General features: G+C 38.2%; 1 protein-coding gene across 1 annotated transcript; it reads right to left on the bottom strand.

The window, feature by feature from the left end:
- Positions 1–581: 581 nt before the first annotated feature.
- Positions 582–1828, bottom strand: LOC143627372 (uncharacterized). The gene is made up of 3 exons (XM_077097214.1): positions 1427–1828; positions 1118–1340; positions 582–601 (listed from the first exon to the last, which is right to left on the bottom strand). Exons 1-3 carry the CDS (start codon positions 1826–1828, stop codon positions 582–584), a joined length of 645 nt encoding a protein of 214 aa, XP_076953329.1.
- Positions 1829–12505: the final 10677 nt, after the last annotated feature.

Here is a 12505-nt window from a genome sequence, read left to right as displayed (position 1 = left end):
TTAAGTACGCCTACTTTAATATTATATCATATTATTAGTAGTTTGAAAAACCGATTCCCGATAAGTATCCTCATCTCCCATTTAAGTACAAAAAGAAACAAAATCAAGGGACATTTTTTTTAAGTATGATTAAAATTTAACTACGACTCAAATGTCTTATCCCCACACTTAAATGTTGCATTGTCCTCAATGCAAGGATAAGGACGAAAAGATAAAATAAATCGGAATACAAAAACCTAAAACCCTAGCTGATAGATAATAGAAAAGACTTAGCTGGTAATATGAGAATGACAATATGATGCCAAAGTCTTCATCCATAAATGCCCTCCATCTCCGAACGTGCTCCACAACCAGTATCAACTTTTTCTCTTGTACACGAGCGGAAGCGGTAACAACAAAAACAATATCTAAAATTCATCTTATCAACCTCGATAGATATAAATCATTCAATGTATGGAACCGGACCAACCAATCAAAAACAACATATAATATAAATAATAGCAGTAAATAAATAAATAAAAGTATATGGTTCCTGCTGCTCCATCCCCACACTTGAAATTTGCATTAAACTTCCATGGGGGTCAATTTTCTAGCTCAAAACCTGCAAAACATAAAAACAAAAACAAAGAAGAACTACAAAAATCTACGTTAGTGACGCGACAAGACTCAAACATGGAATAATTATACAAACTCTACACTTGAGTTTTCACTCAAGACACTCTCCTATGTGTTCTAATCAGCTGCCCAAGTGGAGCTTCCTCCACCTCGGTCAAACTCCATGGTCCTCCAAGAAACTGCATCACGATACGACCATTCATCTTCCATCATATTCCTCTTATCTCCAACTCCTCCAAACTCCACAAACTTCTGCTTTTCACCGCCTCTCTCTCTCTATCAAACTCCATCGACTCCCAAGAACTCACTACTTCTCTCTCCTCCTCCAAACAAACTCTGACAGAACGGGGGTTCTCAAGACGTGGATCCATACTGAGAATAACAGACTCAATTGCATAAACGAGATGACATGGATCAATGAGACCGTCTTGACCACTCGGGTGTCTCATGGATTTAGCAATATAAGTGACACTATCGTCGCTAGCTCTAAGGGTGATCTTACCATCAAATACATCCACGAGTGCCCTAGAAGTACGCAAAAATGGATGACCTAAAATAATAGGAATTCTCTCATCGGCCTCTATATCTAAAACCACAAAATCTATGGGGAAGACTAAACCATCGACTTTCACTAGCAAGTTTTCTATGATTTCCCTAGGGTACTTCACCAAACGGTCAGTTAAAGACAAGGTCATGTGGGTGGGTGTAAGTTCTCCTACGCCTAGCTTCTTAAACAATGAATATGGCAATTAGTTTATGCTAGCTCCTAGATTCGCTAATGCTTGACACGAGGTATCCTTACCAAACAAACAAGGAACGGTAAAACACCGGGATCGGGTAACTTTTCCGAAACCTTATTAAGCACTATTGCCGAACACTCTCCGTTCAGTGGAACGGTCAAAAGCTCCTGCAGACTTTCCTTTCGCTTAAGAATATCTTTCAAGAACTTGGCATATTTCGGCATATGCTGGAGGACCTCGATAAACGGAAGATTAATCCTAAGCTGCCTAAACATATCTAGAAAATTCCCGTATTCTCTACGAAATTTCTGATTCTTAGCACGGGCCAGATACGGGATACGAGAATGATCTATAAGCGGTGAAGGCCTAACATCTCTTGGTTTCTTTTCCTCACTTCCTCTAACTATGGACTCACTGGTAGGTGCGGTACTTGCTGGGTCTAGCCTAGGTTGCACCCTCCCAGGAGTCTCCATCACTACTCCTCATCAACTAACTCTTCACTCTCTTCTACCTCAATCTCTCTCTCCGGACCTAAAACCCTACCACTACAAGTTGAAATGGCATTTATTTGAGCAGCCGAATTCTGATGAGTAAAATCTGAAAATTAACCTGGGGGTCTCTCATCTAGAAGTCGTGCTATATCACCTACGGTTCTCTGAAGATCTAAGAGTGTGGACTGGTGATTCCTTAAAAGCAAATCATGAGGCAATTTTTTTCTGAGTGTCCTGATCTCTAACTAGGATTAGCTTCATCATCTCCTCTAACCTACCAATACCACTACTCAAGTCCTACCCATTACTCCCACCTTGACTACTTTGATCCCCACTAAACAACTGATCCTGCCCCTGATTAAGATTTGAATTTGATTGGAAATTAGGGGGTGTACCGGAAGAACGCCAATTAGAGTTATAATTATTATTCTTTTAGTTGTTCCAGTTTGAATTATTATTACCATTAAATGCATTAGGAACCCTACTCTGCCCACCTATGAACTCTACCTGCTCGTGAGTTATCAATGGACAATATGAAGTCCCATGCCCTCCTCTATACAACTCGCACTTATCTATCTTAGCCTTAAGGTTTTTAATCTCACTGGCTAGACTCTCTAAGGCAGCAGCCACACTATTATCAAGATTGACCTGGTGCACACCTCGGACGGATGAGGGTGTACTAATGACGTGGCTTTTTAGCAAACTCGGACTGGGAAAAACTCTCAAATAACTCATTACACTCTACTAAATTTTTCTTATACATTAAGTTACCTCCAGCAGCAGTGTCGAAACTAGCCTGTGTCTCATATGTCAGCCCATTGTAAAACTTCTCGACCAAGGCCCACGGAGTAAGACCATGCTGTGAAAAACGAGCCAGTAAACTTTGAAAACGCTCCCAAGCTTGATAGTACGACTCGTCCGGCTCCATATGGAAAGAATGAATCTGATCACGGAGACGAGATGCTTTGGCAGGCGGGAAATATTTCTTCAAGAAAGCGGTACACAACGCCTCCCAAGTAGTGAATGCTCCAGCAGGTTGTGAATCGAGCCAAGTGGCGGCACGACCCGTAAGTGAAAACGGGAACAAATGAAGGAAAATTGCATCTTCATTAGCACCTTGCAAATTGAACGTCCTAAGCGCATGGGTGAGACGATTGATGTGCGCTGGTGCATCTTCATCGTCACGGCCATGGAATAGATTACTCTAGATGAGATTGGTTATGACATAAGAATGAATTTTCCAGGAATTGGGGTTATCGATTACGGGGGTGATGATGGGCGAGTGGTCTCCGGTGAAACCCTCGAAAGCTTGTTGGTAAACGGTTCGATTTTCGGCCATTTGAATATCGGGAATGGTTCTGGGGCTCGACGGCTGTGAACTGTGTGGTGATGACTTCGGTGGAGAATCTATGGTGATCGGTGAACTGACTTCTGAGTTTAACGGAAGTGGTCCTTGCAAATGAAGATGTGGCATAAACCTGAAAAGCACACAAAACCAAATCAATAGACTCTATTCATGTACAAAAACAAAACTAAAAATAAATAAACTTAAAATTAAACTAGAATTAAATAGACTCCTACGACTCAAAAAGAAAAAAGAAAAACAAAACAAAACAAGTAGCATGTATGTAGCAAGTAAGTCTAATCAAAGCTAATAATGCAATTGCCAAGAGTCCCCAGAAACGGCGCCAAAATTTTGATGTGCTAAAAGTAGTTATATAAAAACACGCTATTCTAGACACTAAATAATAAATTCTAGACTCTTAAACTTAACTAAACTACTGACCGGCAAGTGAACCGATCGACTCTAGTACAGCTAAGTAAGTCCGGATATCGAACCCACGAGACTCTTTTAATTACGTTAACTAGCTAAATTAGAATCGACTACAAAACACGACTTATTATTTATATTTGTTTAAGGGGGTTTTTATTTAAAGTACTAAATTAATACTATAATTAAAACTAATTAAGAAAACAATTAAATTAAACGAAACAAAGTTTGTTATGATAATAAGATGATGATGAGAAAACTACCTAGGTTAGACTCCCCTAAATTTCGATAATGAATTTACTCGGGAAAATATTTAGTTATGGACTGAGATCGTAAAATAGACACTTAAAAAAACAAATATGACCCCTGACCCTTCTCAAGAGAAAACCTATGGATTTCTAACAAGTTTTAACGCACACCAGTATTAATAATCAAGTTCGCTTACGGTCACCCAATTGTTTATAATTTAGTTCCTTTATACGAAATCCTACCTTATAGCGCGGAAATCAAAGGCAATTTAATATATCAAATTGATTCAATAGACAATAAGTAAATAATCAAACCTAGACGGACTCCTTACGGAGAACTAAATCTTGCAAGATCAAATAATAAAGATTTATCGATAACCTAGCACCTTACAGCTATTTAAGTTACCAGCACACTTAGGTTTATTTAATCAATAATTATTATTCCTATGATCTTATTCGAAACCAATCATAAAATAATCATAAACACAAAGTAGATGACCTAATAGCAACCTATTATGATGACAAACAATAATCAAGGCAAGTATGGAATAATAACAATTAATCAAACAATCCTAAATATCCATACGCATCAAGTTAACATAAGTAAACCTTTTACTCAATCATAAAACCATAACGCAAATAAATCCCAAATCGAAACAGAACGTCAAAATAGGTTCATCATAAGCCTAGGGAGTCTATAACGTTTAGCCTAGCATCTCAAAAACAAACAAAACAATAATAGACGAAATCATAGCGACAATAAATAAGAACGGAAGAATAAAGGTGATAAAACCCGGTGCTTCGTCCTTGAACAATAAGCACTTCGCCCGCTGATTCCTCGACTTCAAAGCTGCCAGAAATTCGCCTCGGACACCTCGGAACTCACCAAATTCGTCTGGACTTGAAGGTATGATTAATGGTGAGTTTAGGGGTCTTTATATAGGCAACAGGGGTCTAAAAATAGGTTTAAGACGGTTAACATAGAAGATTCTGGAATTCGGGTACCGCCACCACCTCGCCGCGCCGCGCGGCGGGCTTTCCCACCCTGTCGCGCGTCGCACCGACCTAGGGTGCTGGTCCTCCTCGTCTAGTCCGGTGCACTTCTGGTTTGATCCGGTTCGTTTCCTGACGCGTCGGTTTTCCGATTCGGCTTGTTTTTGCTCCTTTTTAGCCCTCTTTTCACCGAAATTAAATCCGGAAACCTAAGACATAACAATTTTTAGTAGTATAAAAGTCTTACGAGAAACCGACCAAAACTAATAAAATAATAGATAAAATATACACGGGATTTAAGGAATAATAAACGTTATATCAAGTATATGCGGTGACAATGATATGACTGGTGTGAAATTTCATTGGATATTCATGATCTAATTTATTGAGTTGTTCATTGCATGATAATCAAACAATTAACCTTGAATAATGTCAATAATTGGTTAAATTCTTGATCAGATAATCTATATTTTGTGGTTAAAACCGAAGCTAGATTATTTTGGTTAGGGACAATTGATTAAATATGTTGAAGATTAACTGTTTCAATGAAGTTCATCGTCGTTTTTGACTTCTATTAGTCAAAATCAATTAAAGATTTGACTTGTGATAGTCAAATGAATCATTAACCAAGATTCGTTATTCTGATAACGAATGAAAGATCAAATTCATTAGTCATATAACGAATGATCTTTTCAGAATGTGTTAACGAATGATAGTTGTATTCGCTGAAATTGTTAACGAATGCTTACTTGATTTGTTAACGAATGAATCATAACGAATCAAGTTGATTCGTTAATTATTTAGTATTTGATTCGTTATTAATACATATGAGTTAACGTATGAGTTAGATTCGTTACTTGTAACGAATGTAAACAGTCACTATATATAACGAATGTGTCACTCGTTTAAACAAGTATAACGAATGAGATCTACATTCGTTGAAATCAGTATTATATTTTTGAATATTTTGCTAATGTTTGTTTGTTAAACAGATATGGCTGACGAGAATATTCAAAGCCTTGTTCCCGAGCAACAACCAGCAGATAATCCAGAGCAACAACCTAAGGTTCAAGCTCTAGTAATGCTGTCGTGGAACAAAAACCACAACATCTGTGCCTATCTTGAGCCTATGCGATCTCGACTCGTGCGGTTGTCTATCAGAAGATAATTCGAGCATTCTGGAATACTGCTAGAATCAACGAAGCAGAAAATCAAATTGAGGCAGTAATTCAAGGAAAAATGGTTGTGATTGATGTTGGAGTAATCCGAGACCCGTTAGGGTTTCATAATACGATCGATGACAGATGTGAGTTTGATAGAGGGTTGATACGTGGATTATTTGGAAGGGTAAAGTATAACGGTGATCTGGGAAAGTCGATGTATAACAAAGCAAATTTGTGTGAACAATACAAATATTTGCTTCTATTAATTTATTGCCTCGGCGGACCTAAAGGCGGATTTGATGAATGTCGAGTAATGCTGCAGTCTGCTTTCGTTGCTCTTGTATTGAATAAATCGTTCAACTTCTCAGAATTGGTTTACTATCATCTGAAAGAGAACATTACAAGCCGACATAAGTTTCTAATGTATCCAAGATTTCTACAAATGATGATCAATGATTTGGTGCCAGATTTGGAAAACGATCAAGATGACGTGATGAAACTTGAGCACATGAACGAAGAAACTATGAGACGTTTGAGATCTTACAGAGGTCAGAGTCTGGTAGATCGACCAAAGTTCAAACGATTGATTGGGAATTTGGTAAATATTGATTATGTTGCACCGCCTGATTATCATTGGATTCATGATGACTCCGACTCAAAACGTGAAAGTGGTGATGGTGGAAACGATGGTGGAGATGATGGTGGTGATGGTGGTCCAGGACCACAAGCTTCTTTAAGTTATGAGCATAAACGTAAACGTAAAGGAAAACAACCGATGGTGGAGAAGAGTGATAAGGTAAAGAAGCAACGGGTTAGACGTGGATCAGGAATTAAGATTCCTAGTCAACCGTTTGTTCGTTCTACTCCTCCGGTATCTATTTCAGATCCTATTCCTACATCTCCTGCGCCTCAACAGATTCCAAGGTCACTGACTCCGATTCATATACCAGTATCTCTGGTACCTTCATCTATGACCTTGATTCCTACTGCACAACCAGATCCTGTATTTGGTGATATTCTTCAGACTATTTTAGCAAGTACGCCTACACCACATCCTGCTACTCCTGCTACTCCTGTTACTCCGACACAGTTGCCGAGACCTGAGGATTCTTATATGACATTTACTCGCCCTTAGGGTCCGCTGCAACCAGTTCATCCTAATTTCTTTAGTTTGAATCCCCAATCTCAATGGTTTCATATGATGAATCTGTTGCACCTGCAATAGACTCAAATGCAAGCTGATAGAGCTGCCCATGAGTTAGCACAAAGGAATTTGTTGCGTCTTCTTCAGTTCACTCAACGTGAAAACATGGAACTTCAAGCCCTAATTGCTGCTCAGGGGGAGAGATTGGACAAACAGGATGAGATCATTCTTCAGTTAACTTGTAAAAAAGATGAGTTGAAGAAATTAAAGAACGATGAAGATGATCAAGATGAGATAGGTGGTGGGGTAGATCAGCAACCGGGCGGAGGTTCAACACCGTCAGCAGGATATAAAACTGATGCGAGTGCTGGTGGATCTGAAGATAATCAATTGTAGATAGTACCGTACAAGGATTACACGAGAGCAAAACCGATTGATGTCATTCCAGCAAATATGATTTTATTTGTGGGGATGGATGGAATTGTGTATAGTATGGTGAATGCGGATGAGATCGAAAAAGGTGAATTTGTTGATCATTCGTTAACATAAGAACAAATTTCCTTGCTTCTGGATCTAAATGAAGAAGAGGTAGATGTGTTAGGTAAGAGTGTGTATGTGGATATTGAAATAGATGAAAGTACAAATACAGGAATTCAACACAGGAATGTGCCTGATTTTGATGAGGTAGAGGTTGAAGACGTAACTACTGAGGAGTACCCTGAGTTCTACACCGACAACAACAACGACTCAGGTATTCCGTTTTTCACTACTGAGCATTTTGTGTAACACCCGTTAACTTCTGGTTTAAAGATTTTAAGCATGCAGAGTATGTATATTTCTCGGGAGTTATCTGGCATCTTTCGTTGACCCGACCATCTTCCCGGTACGTTAAGTTATCTAATATTTCCTTTGAAGTTGCCAAATCTTTCAAATTTGAGGGGCTTGGATGAAACATTTTTATATTATAACAATTAACAAACAAAAAAAAAACTAACCCTAGCCACTCTTGTCAGATCGGCAGCTTCAAGGCCCCCCCCTGCGATTTTCCTTTGTTCCAGCCAAGTCGTGAGCGTAAAACATCGATTAAAGGTTATTCTAACGTCCATGTAAGTCTTTTTCACCATTTAACCTGTTATTGAACACGTTAGGGTTAAGTTTTAATGATAACAGTTTGCTGACAGATTCGAATACGTTTATTATAGGGTCTGTAATGCGATGATAATACATTTTTTTTATCGATTCTTGATTCCATGATGTTCTACTTTGAGTCTAGTTTCCAGAAAGGTATAATAAGTAATTTTTGGACGAGATTTGAATGGTTTTATGAATTTATAAAATCGAGTATCAAAGCTGATGCGGGATGACGGACTCTGGTCTGTCTTCCCGACATCCTAACTCTCTTTCGACAAGTCCAAATTAGTTGGTTCCACTTCTAAAACTTAATATTTTGAGTTAAGAATCAAACCCAATTGTAATCGTTTAATTTGGTTCGGTAATGAATTTTATAAAAATCAAACCATTTTGTTACGCACTGAAATAGCTGCACGTATCTTGCTGTGTTGGAAGAATTTTTATAATTTCTGTCCACTAGAAAAATATAATAAAAATATTTTTATAAACCTAAGACATTTATTAAAGTTTGGTAAAAATTTAATAATTTATTTCAAAGGTTAACCTATGGAATTAAATGCATCTTCACATGCTAAACTCTGCACGTTTTACTTGTTATTGATCGATAGGTTCGTTTTAGGCTTAACCGGTGGATGTTCAGTTGTGTTCTTGTCGAGGCTGTTTGAAGTGAGTTTTTGCACCACAATCTTCCTAGGTATGACCCGTATATGATACCTAAAATCATGTTCATTGGTGTTCGTTAGATTGGCCAACTAGTTGTAGCTTGATTGCTAGTGTTCGGTTGACTAGAATTGTAGTTTGTTGCGTTTAACGCGAGGGTGGAAGTGATTAACGACCAATTCAGCTCGGGGGAACATGGTTTGATGTACAGACTATTGAAAAATCATTTTTATAAGTTATGGGGCTGAATTGGTTGTCGGTTACTCCAACGGGTCGGTACAACGTTCAATTGCGTTTATTGAATAGTTGGTGCGTTGTACTTGCGAGTTACCGACCCATTTGACTCGTGTAGCGTCGTATGGACTTGTTGGCCGTGATTTTATCATAATGGGTACACACGGGGCTGAGTTGGATGTTAACAGCCTAAACGAATCTTAAACGCGCGTATTGGTATCACCTAGTGCTTTCGGTAATTTGATGAGGTCGAGGCTTTAGTTGACACGAACCCCATTAAAACGTCTCATAGGATAAACGAGACATCTTGATGTCATTAGTATTGATTGAATGTAAACCAGCAGGTGTTTGAGTCTTGGGATTACTTAGGGATTCTCTAGCTCGTGGTGAATCCGTGTCTCGTGTCAGATGAGTTGATGATGCCCCTTTTTACTCTTTTAAGTTTTGGGCTAGCATGCACACCTAAGTGATTTTACTTGATGAAACGTTTAAACTGTTTTACATAGGATTTTTAGTATATGGTAGGCCTAAGTGATTTTACTTTGCCGGTGAAGTGAATACGATCACGCCGGTCAAGTCACGGAAGTTTTGGAAGTTCTGCGAAAGGTTTTGAACTTCAAAGATCAACTTCAAGTAGCAAGGATACAGTTGTTCATTTCTAATCATATCTCTTATATCACTTTTGGATACAGTTGTATCGGCATATGAACAAGGTTTTGAACTTCAAAGATCAACTTCAAGTAGCAAGGTCATCACAAAAAGAAATAAACTCAATGTGATCATCAAATAATCTTCCATTCTTCAAACTTGTTTCTTTCCTTGTAAATCATCTTTAAACCATTCCCTGAATCAAGATAGCATTCAAGTCAACCATAACCCGTTCTTGATTGTCAAGTGACTCTTTTCATAGGAGGTTAAACTCTACTGATCATCTGTTCACCATGTTACTAGTGATGACTCTATCTTCTCAACCGTACTAGGAAATCTGAAAACTCACAAACATTGAAACATCTCTAAAGAATCTTGGATTATCGATCTTGATCAACTTTTCCTTAACTTGAGTCTTTCACTTGATTTGAAGCAAGCAATTTGCAATGAAATTCAAGAATATTTACTCCCTTAATTTCGTTGCAATTCTCTTTGAAAATTGTGTCTTCAAATCAAGTATGGGTGAAACAACCTTGGCCATCCATATCAAGATTGTTGATTCTGTAATAAACAAAGATAAACAAAACATTATGTTGGTTGACACTCATAAGGGATAAAATCCGTAAGCTTGGTCAACACTTGTTCGTGTAAAGCTCTTTGATGAAGTTTGTGAAAAATTGATAAGGCTTTGATTTCCTTTTGCTTGTTGATGATCGGACAAAATTTACCAAAATACCCTTGGTATATATCTTCCATATAGCTCAGCTTGGTCAAACAGTCATCGGCACCAAAAATCTCAAGTGTAAGTCATTCACGAGCATGGATTATCGGTTCACGAGCACACAAGTCCTTTAAATCCCTTCACAAGCACACTCATAATAATTTTTTTATTTATTTTTTTTTTATATTGAGCGTGCTCAATTTTTTTTTTTTTTTTTTTGCTCAAGCATGGACCTTGCTCGAGAAAATACTTAAGTCTTTTTCTCACATCGAGCATGCTGGAGGGCTTGCTCGAGAAAATACTAAGTGTTTTTTTTTTGTGTCGAGCATGCTGGAGAGCACGCTCGAGGGCTTGCTCGAGAAAACACTTGTATTTTTCTGTTGTTACTCGAGCATGCTTATGTCTTTACTCGAGCATGCTCGAGACCATGCTCGAAAATACTTAGTCTTGTTCTATCTGTCATCGAGTATGCTCGAGACCGTGCTCGAAAATACTTGTCTTTTTCTATCTTTTCCTGAGCATGCACAAAAGCAAAGAAGGTTTGCTTGAGTCTACAAAGTGTGCTCGAGACCAAAAGATAGATTTAAACCAGGATGTACTCGGGGTTCATGTGCTCAAATCCAAACTTGATGTGCTCGATATAAGATATGCTCGAGATAAGCTGTGCTCGAAGTAACACTTAGTCATTTTACATACTCGAGACCATTCTTATCAAGCTCGAGACATCCAGACTTCTTTTCTGCATCATCAATCAATGATTTCCAATACAGAACCTACTTGAATATTCCCTTTGCGTCTTCTATCTGCTGCTACAAACAATGATTAGATTGCTCCTAGTACCTGTTCATTCTTGACTTCTACATATCAGATTGTTCCAGCAGCAATGTTCTTCAATATTCCCTTTACTGTTCAAGCAGCACACTCATATCAGAACAATTTCAAGCACATAAAACCCTAATTTTCAGATCAAGAACCAAGCTTCTTCATCTAAAATTAATCGCTGTAGCAATATCCCAGTCATCTCAATATTAACCATCTATCTTCAATCTATCAACAGCCGTTACAGATCTGAAAATCATCTTCAATAACAGTTTTGCCCCAAAACGAGCTAAAAACACTGTTACATCAGGTCTGGACCGATATGACCAAATAAACATGAAATTGATGTTGAATCTCCGAACAAGTCATCAACCCAAACATCAATCCACATAAATTTTACCCAAATCATCAAATAATTTCAAAACCCTAAAAATTTTTCAACAAACCTCATAGGCTTAACGTCCATGGTGGATTCAAAAGCGAGGTGAATCAGATTCAGCGGTTAGTCTGAACGATTCGGCGACCTGCTCTAATACCAATTGTAAGAACCGAACCCCGGTGCGGAAGCGTGAATAGTTGTCATTATTAACGGTGGAGCTCGGATCTGAGCTAGGATCGAATCGTATTCGCTCTTGAAAGAGGGTTTTTGGACGGATGAGTGGTGTTCAGGAGAGAGCCTGAATCGATTACAATGAACAACAGACTGGATGAACAAACATATGCAATCGATTCACAAAGATAAAGAGGTGGCAGTATGATTTTATTAACCAAAAGATTGTCATTACAAATCACTCATACATATACACATACATACAATAAAGATCAGTCACCTCCAGAAGAGCTCATCCTGGAGGCGGCGGCTCTCTCAAAGAGATAAACCCTAGATCTCACACAATACACAATACGCTCATGCTAGAACAATTAACAAATACATCTATTTATACTAGTTTAGCATGTCTTGGTCTTAAAGCCATCCACCGTTGGTTGAGACCAAAAATATTAATTAATTTCACCCATAATAATAATAATTCGTTGCGTCAGTCTAAAATATAAGTCCCAACAGAACAAGTTATATGTGAAATCGTGTCAGCTTATTCTTAAACCCGATATTTTGAAACAGATAGCCA

This window comes from Bidens hawaiensis, unplaced genomic scaffold (assembly GCF_021521415.1).
Source record: "Bidens hawaiensis isolate Kalapana, Puna unplaced genomic scaffold, B.hawaiensis_p1.1 tig00004664_1, whole genome shotgun sequence".
NCBI lineage: Eukaryota > Viridiplantae > Streptophyta > Magnoliopsida > Asterales > Asteraceae > Bidens > Bidens hawaiensis.
The sequence above is the reverse complement of the archived record's forward strand: the minus strand, read 5'-3'. Positions and strand labels throughout refer to the sequence as shown.

Coding starts and splice junctions, on each gene's coding strand:
- LOC143627372 (XM_077097214.1), bottom strand. CDS start 1,828: ATGGAGACTCCTGGGAGGGTGCAACCTAGGCTAGACCCAGCAAGTACC. Junction 1,341..1,426: donor CCGGTGTTTTACCGTTCCTT/GTTTGTTTGGTA, acceptor TTGTTTAAGAAG/CTAGGCGTAGGAGAACTTAC. Junction 602..1,117: donor ACTCGTGGATGTATTTGATG/GTAAGATCACCC, acceptor TATGTTTTGCAG/GTTTTGAGCTAGAAAATTGA.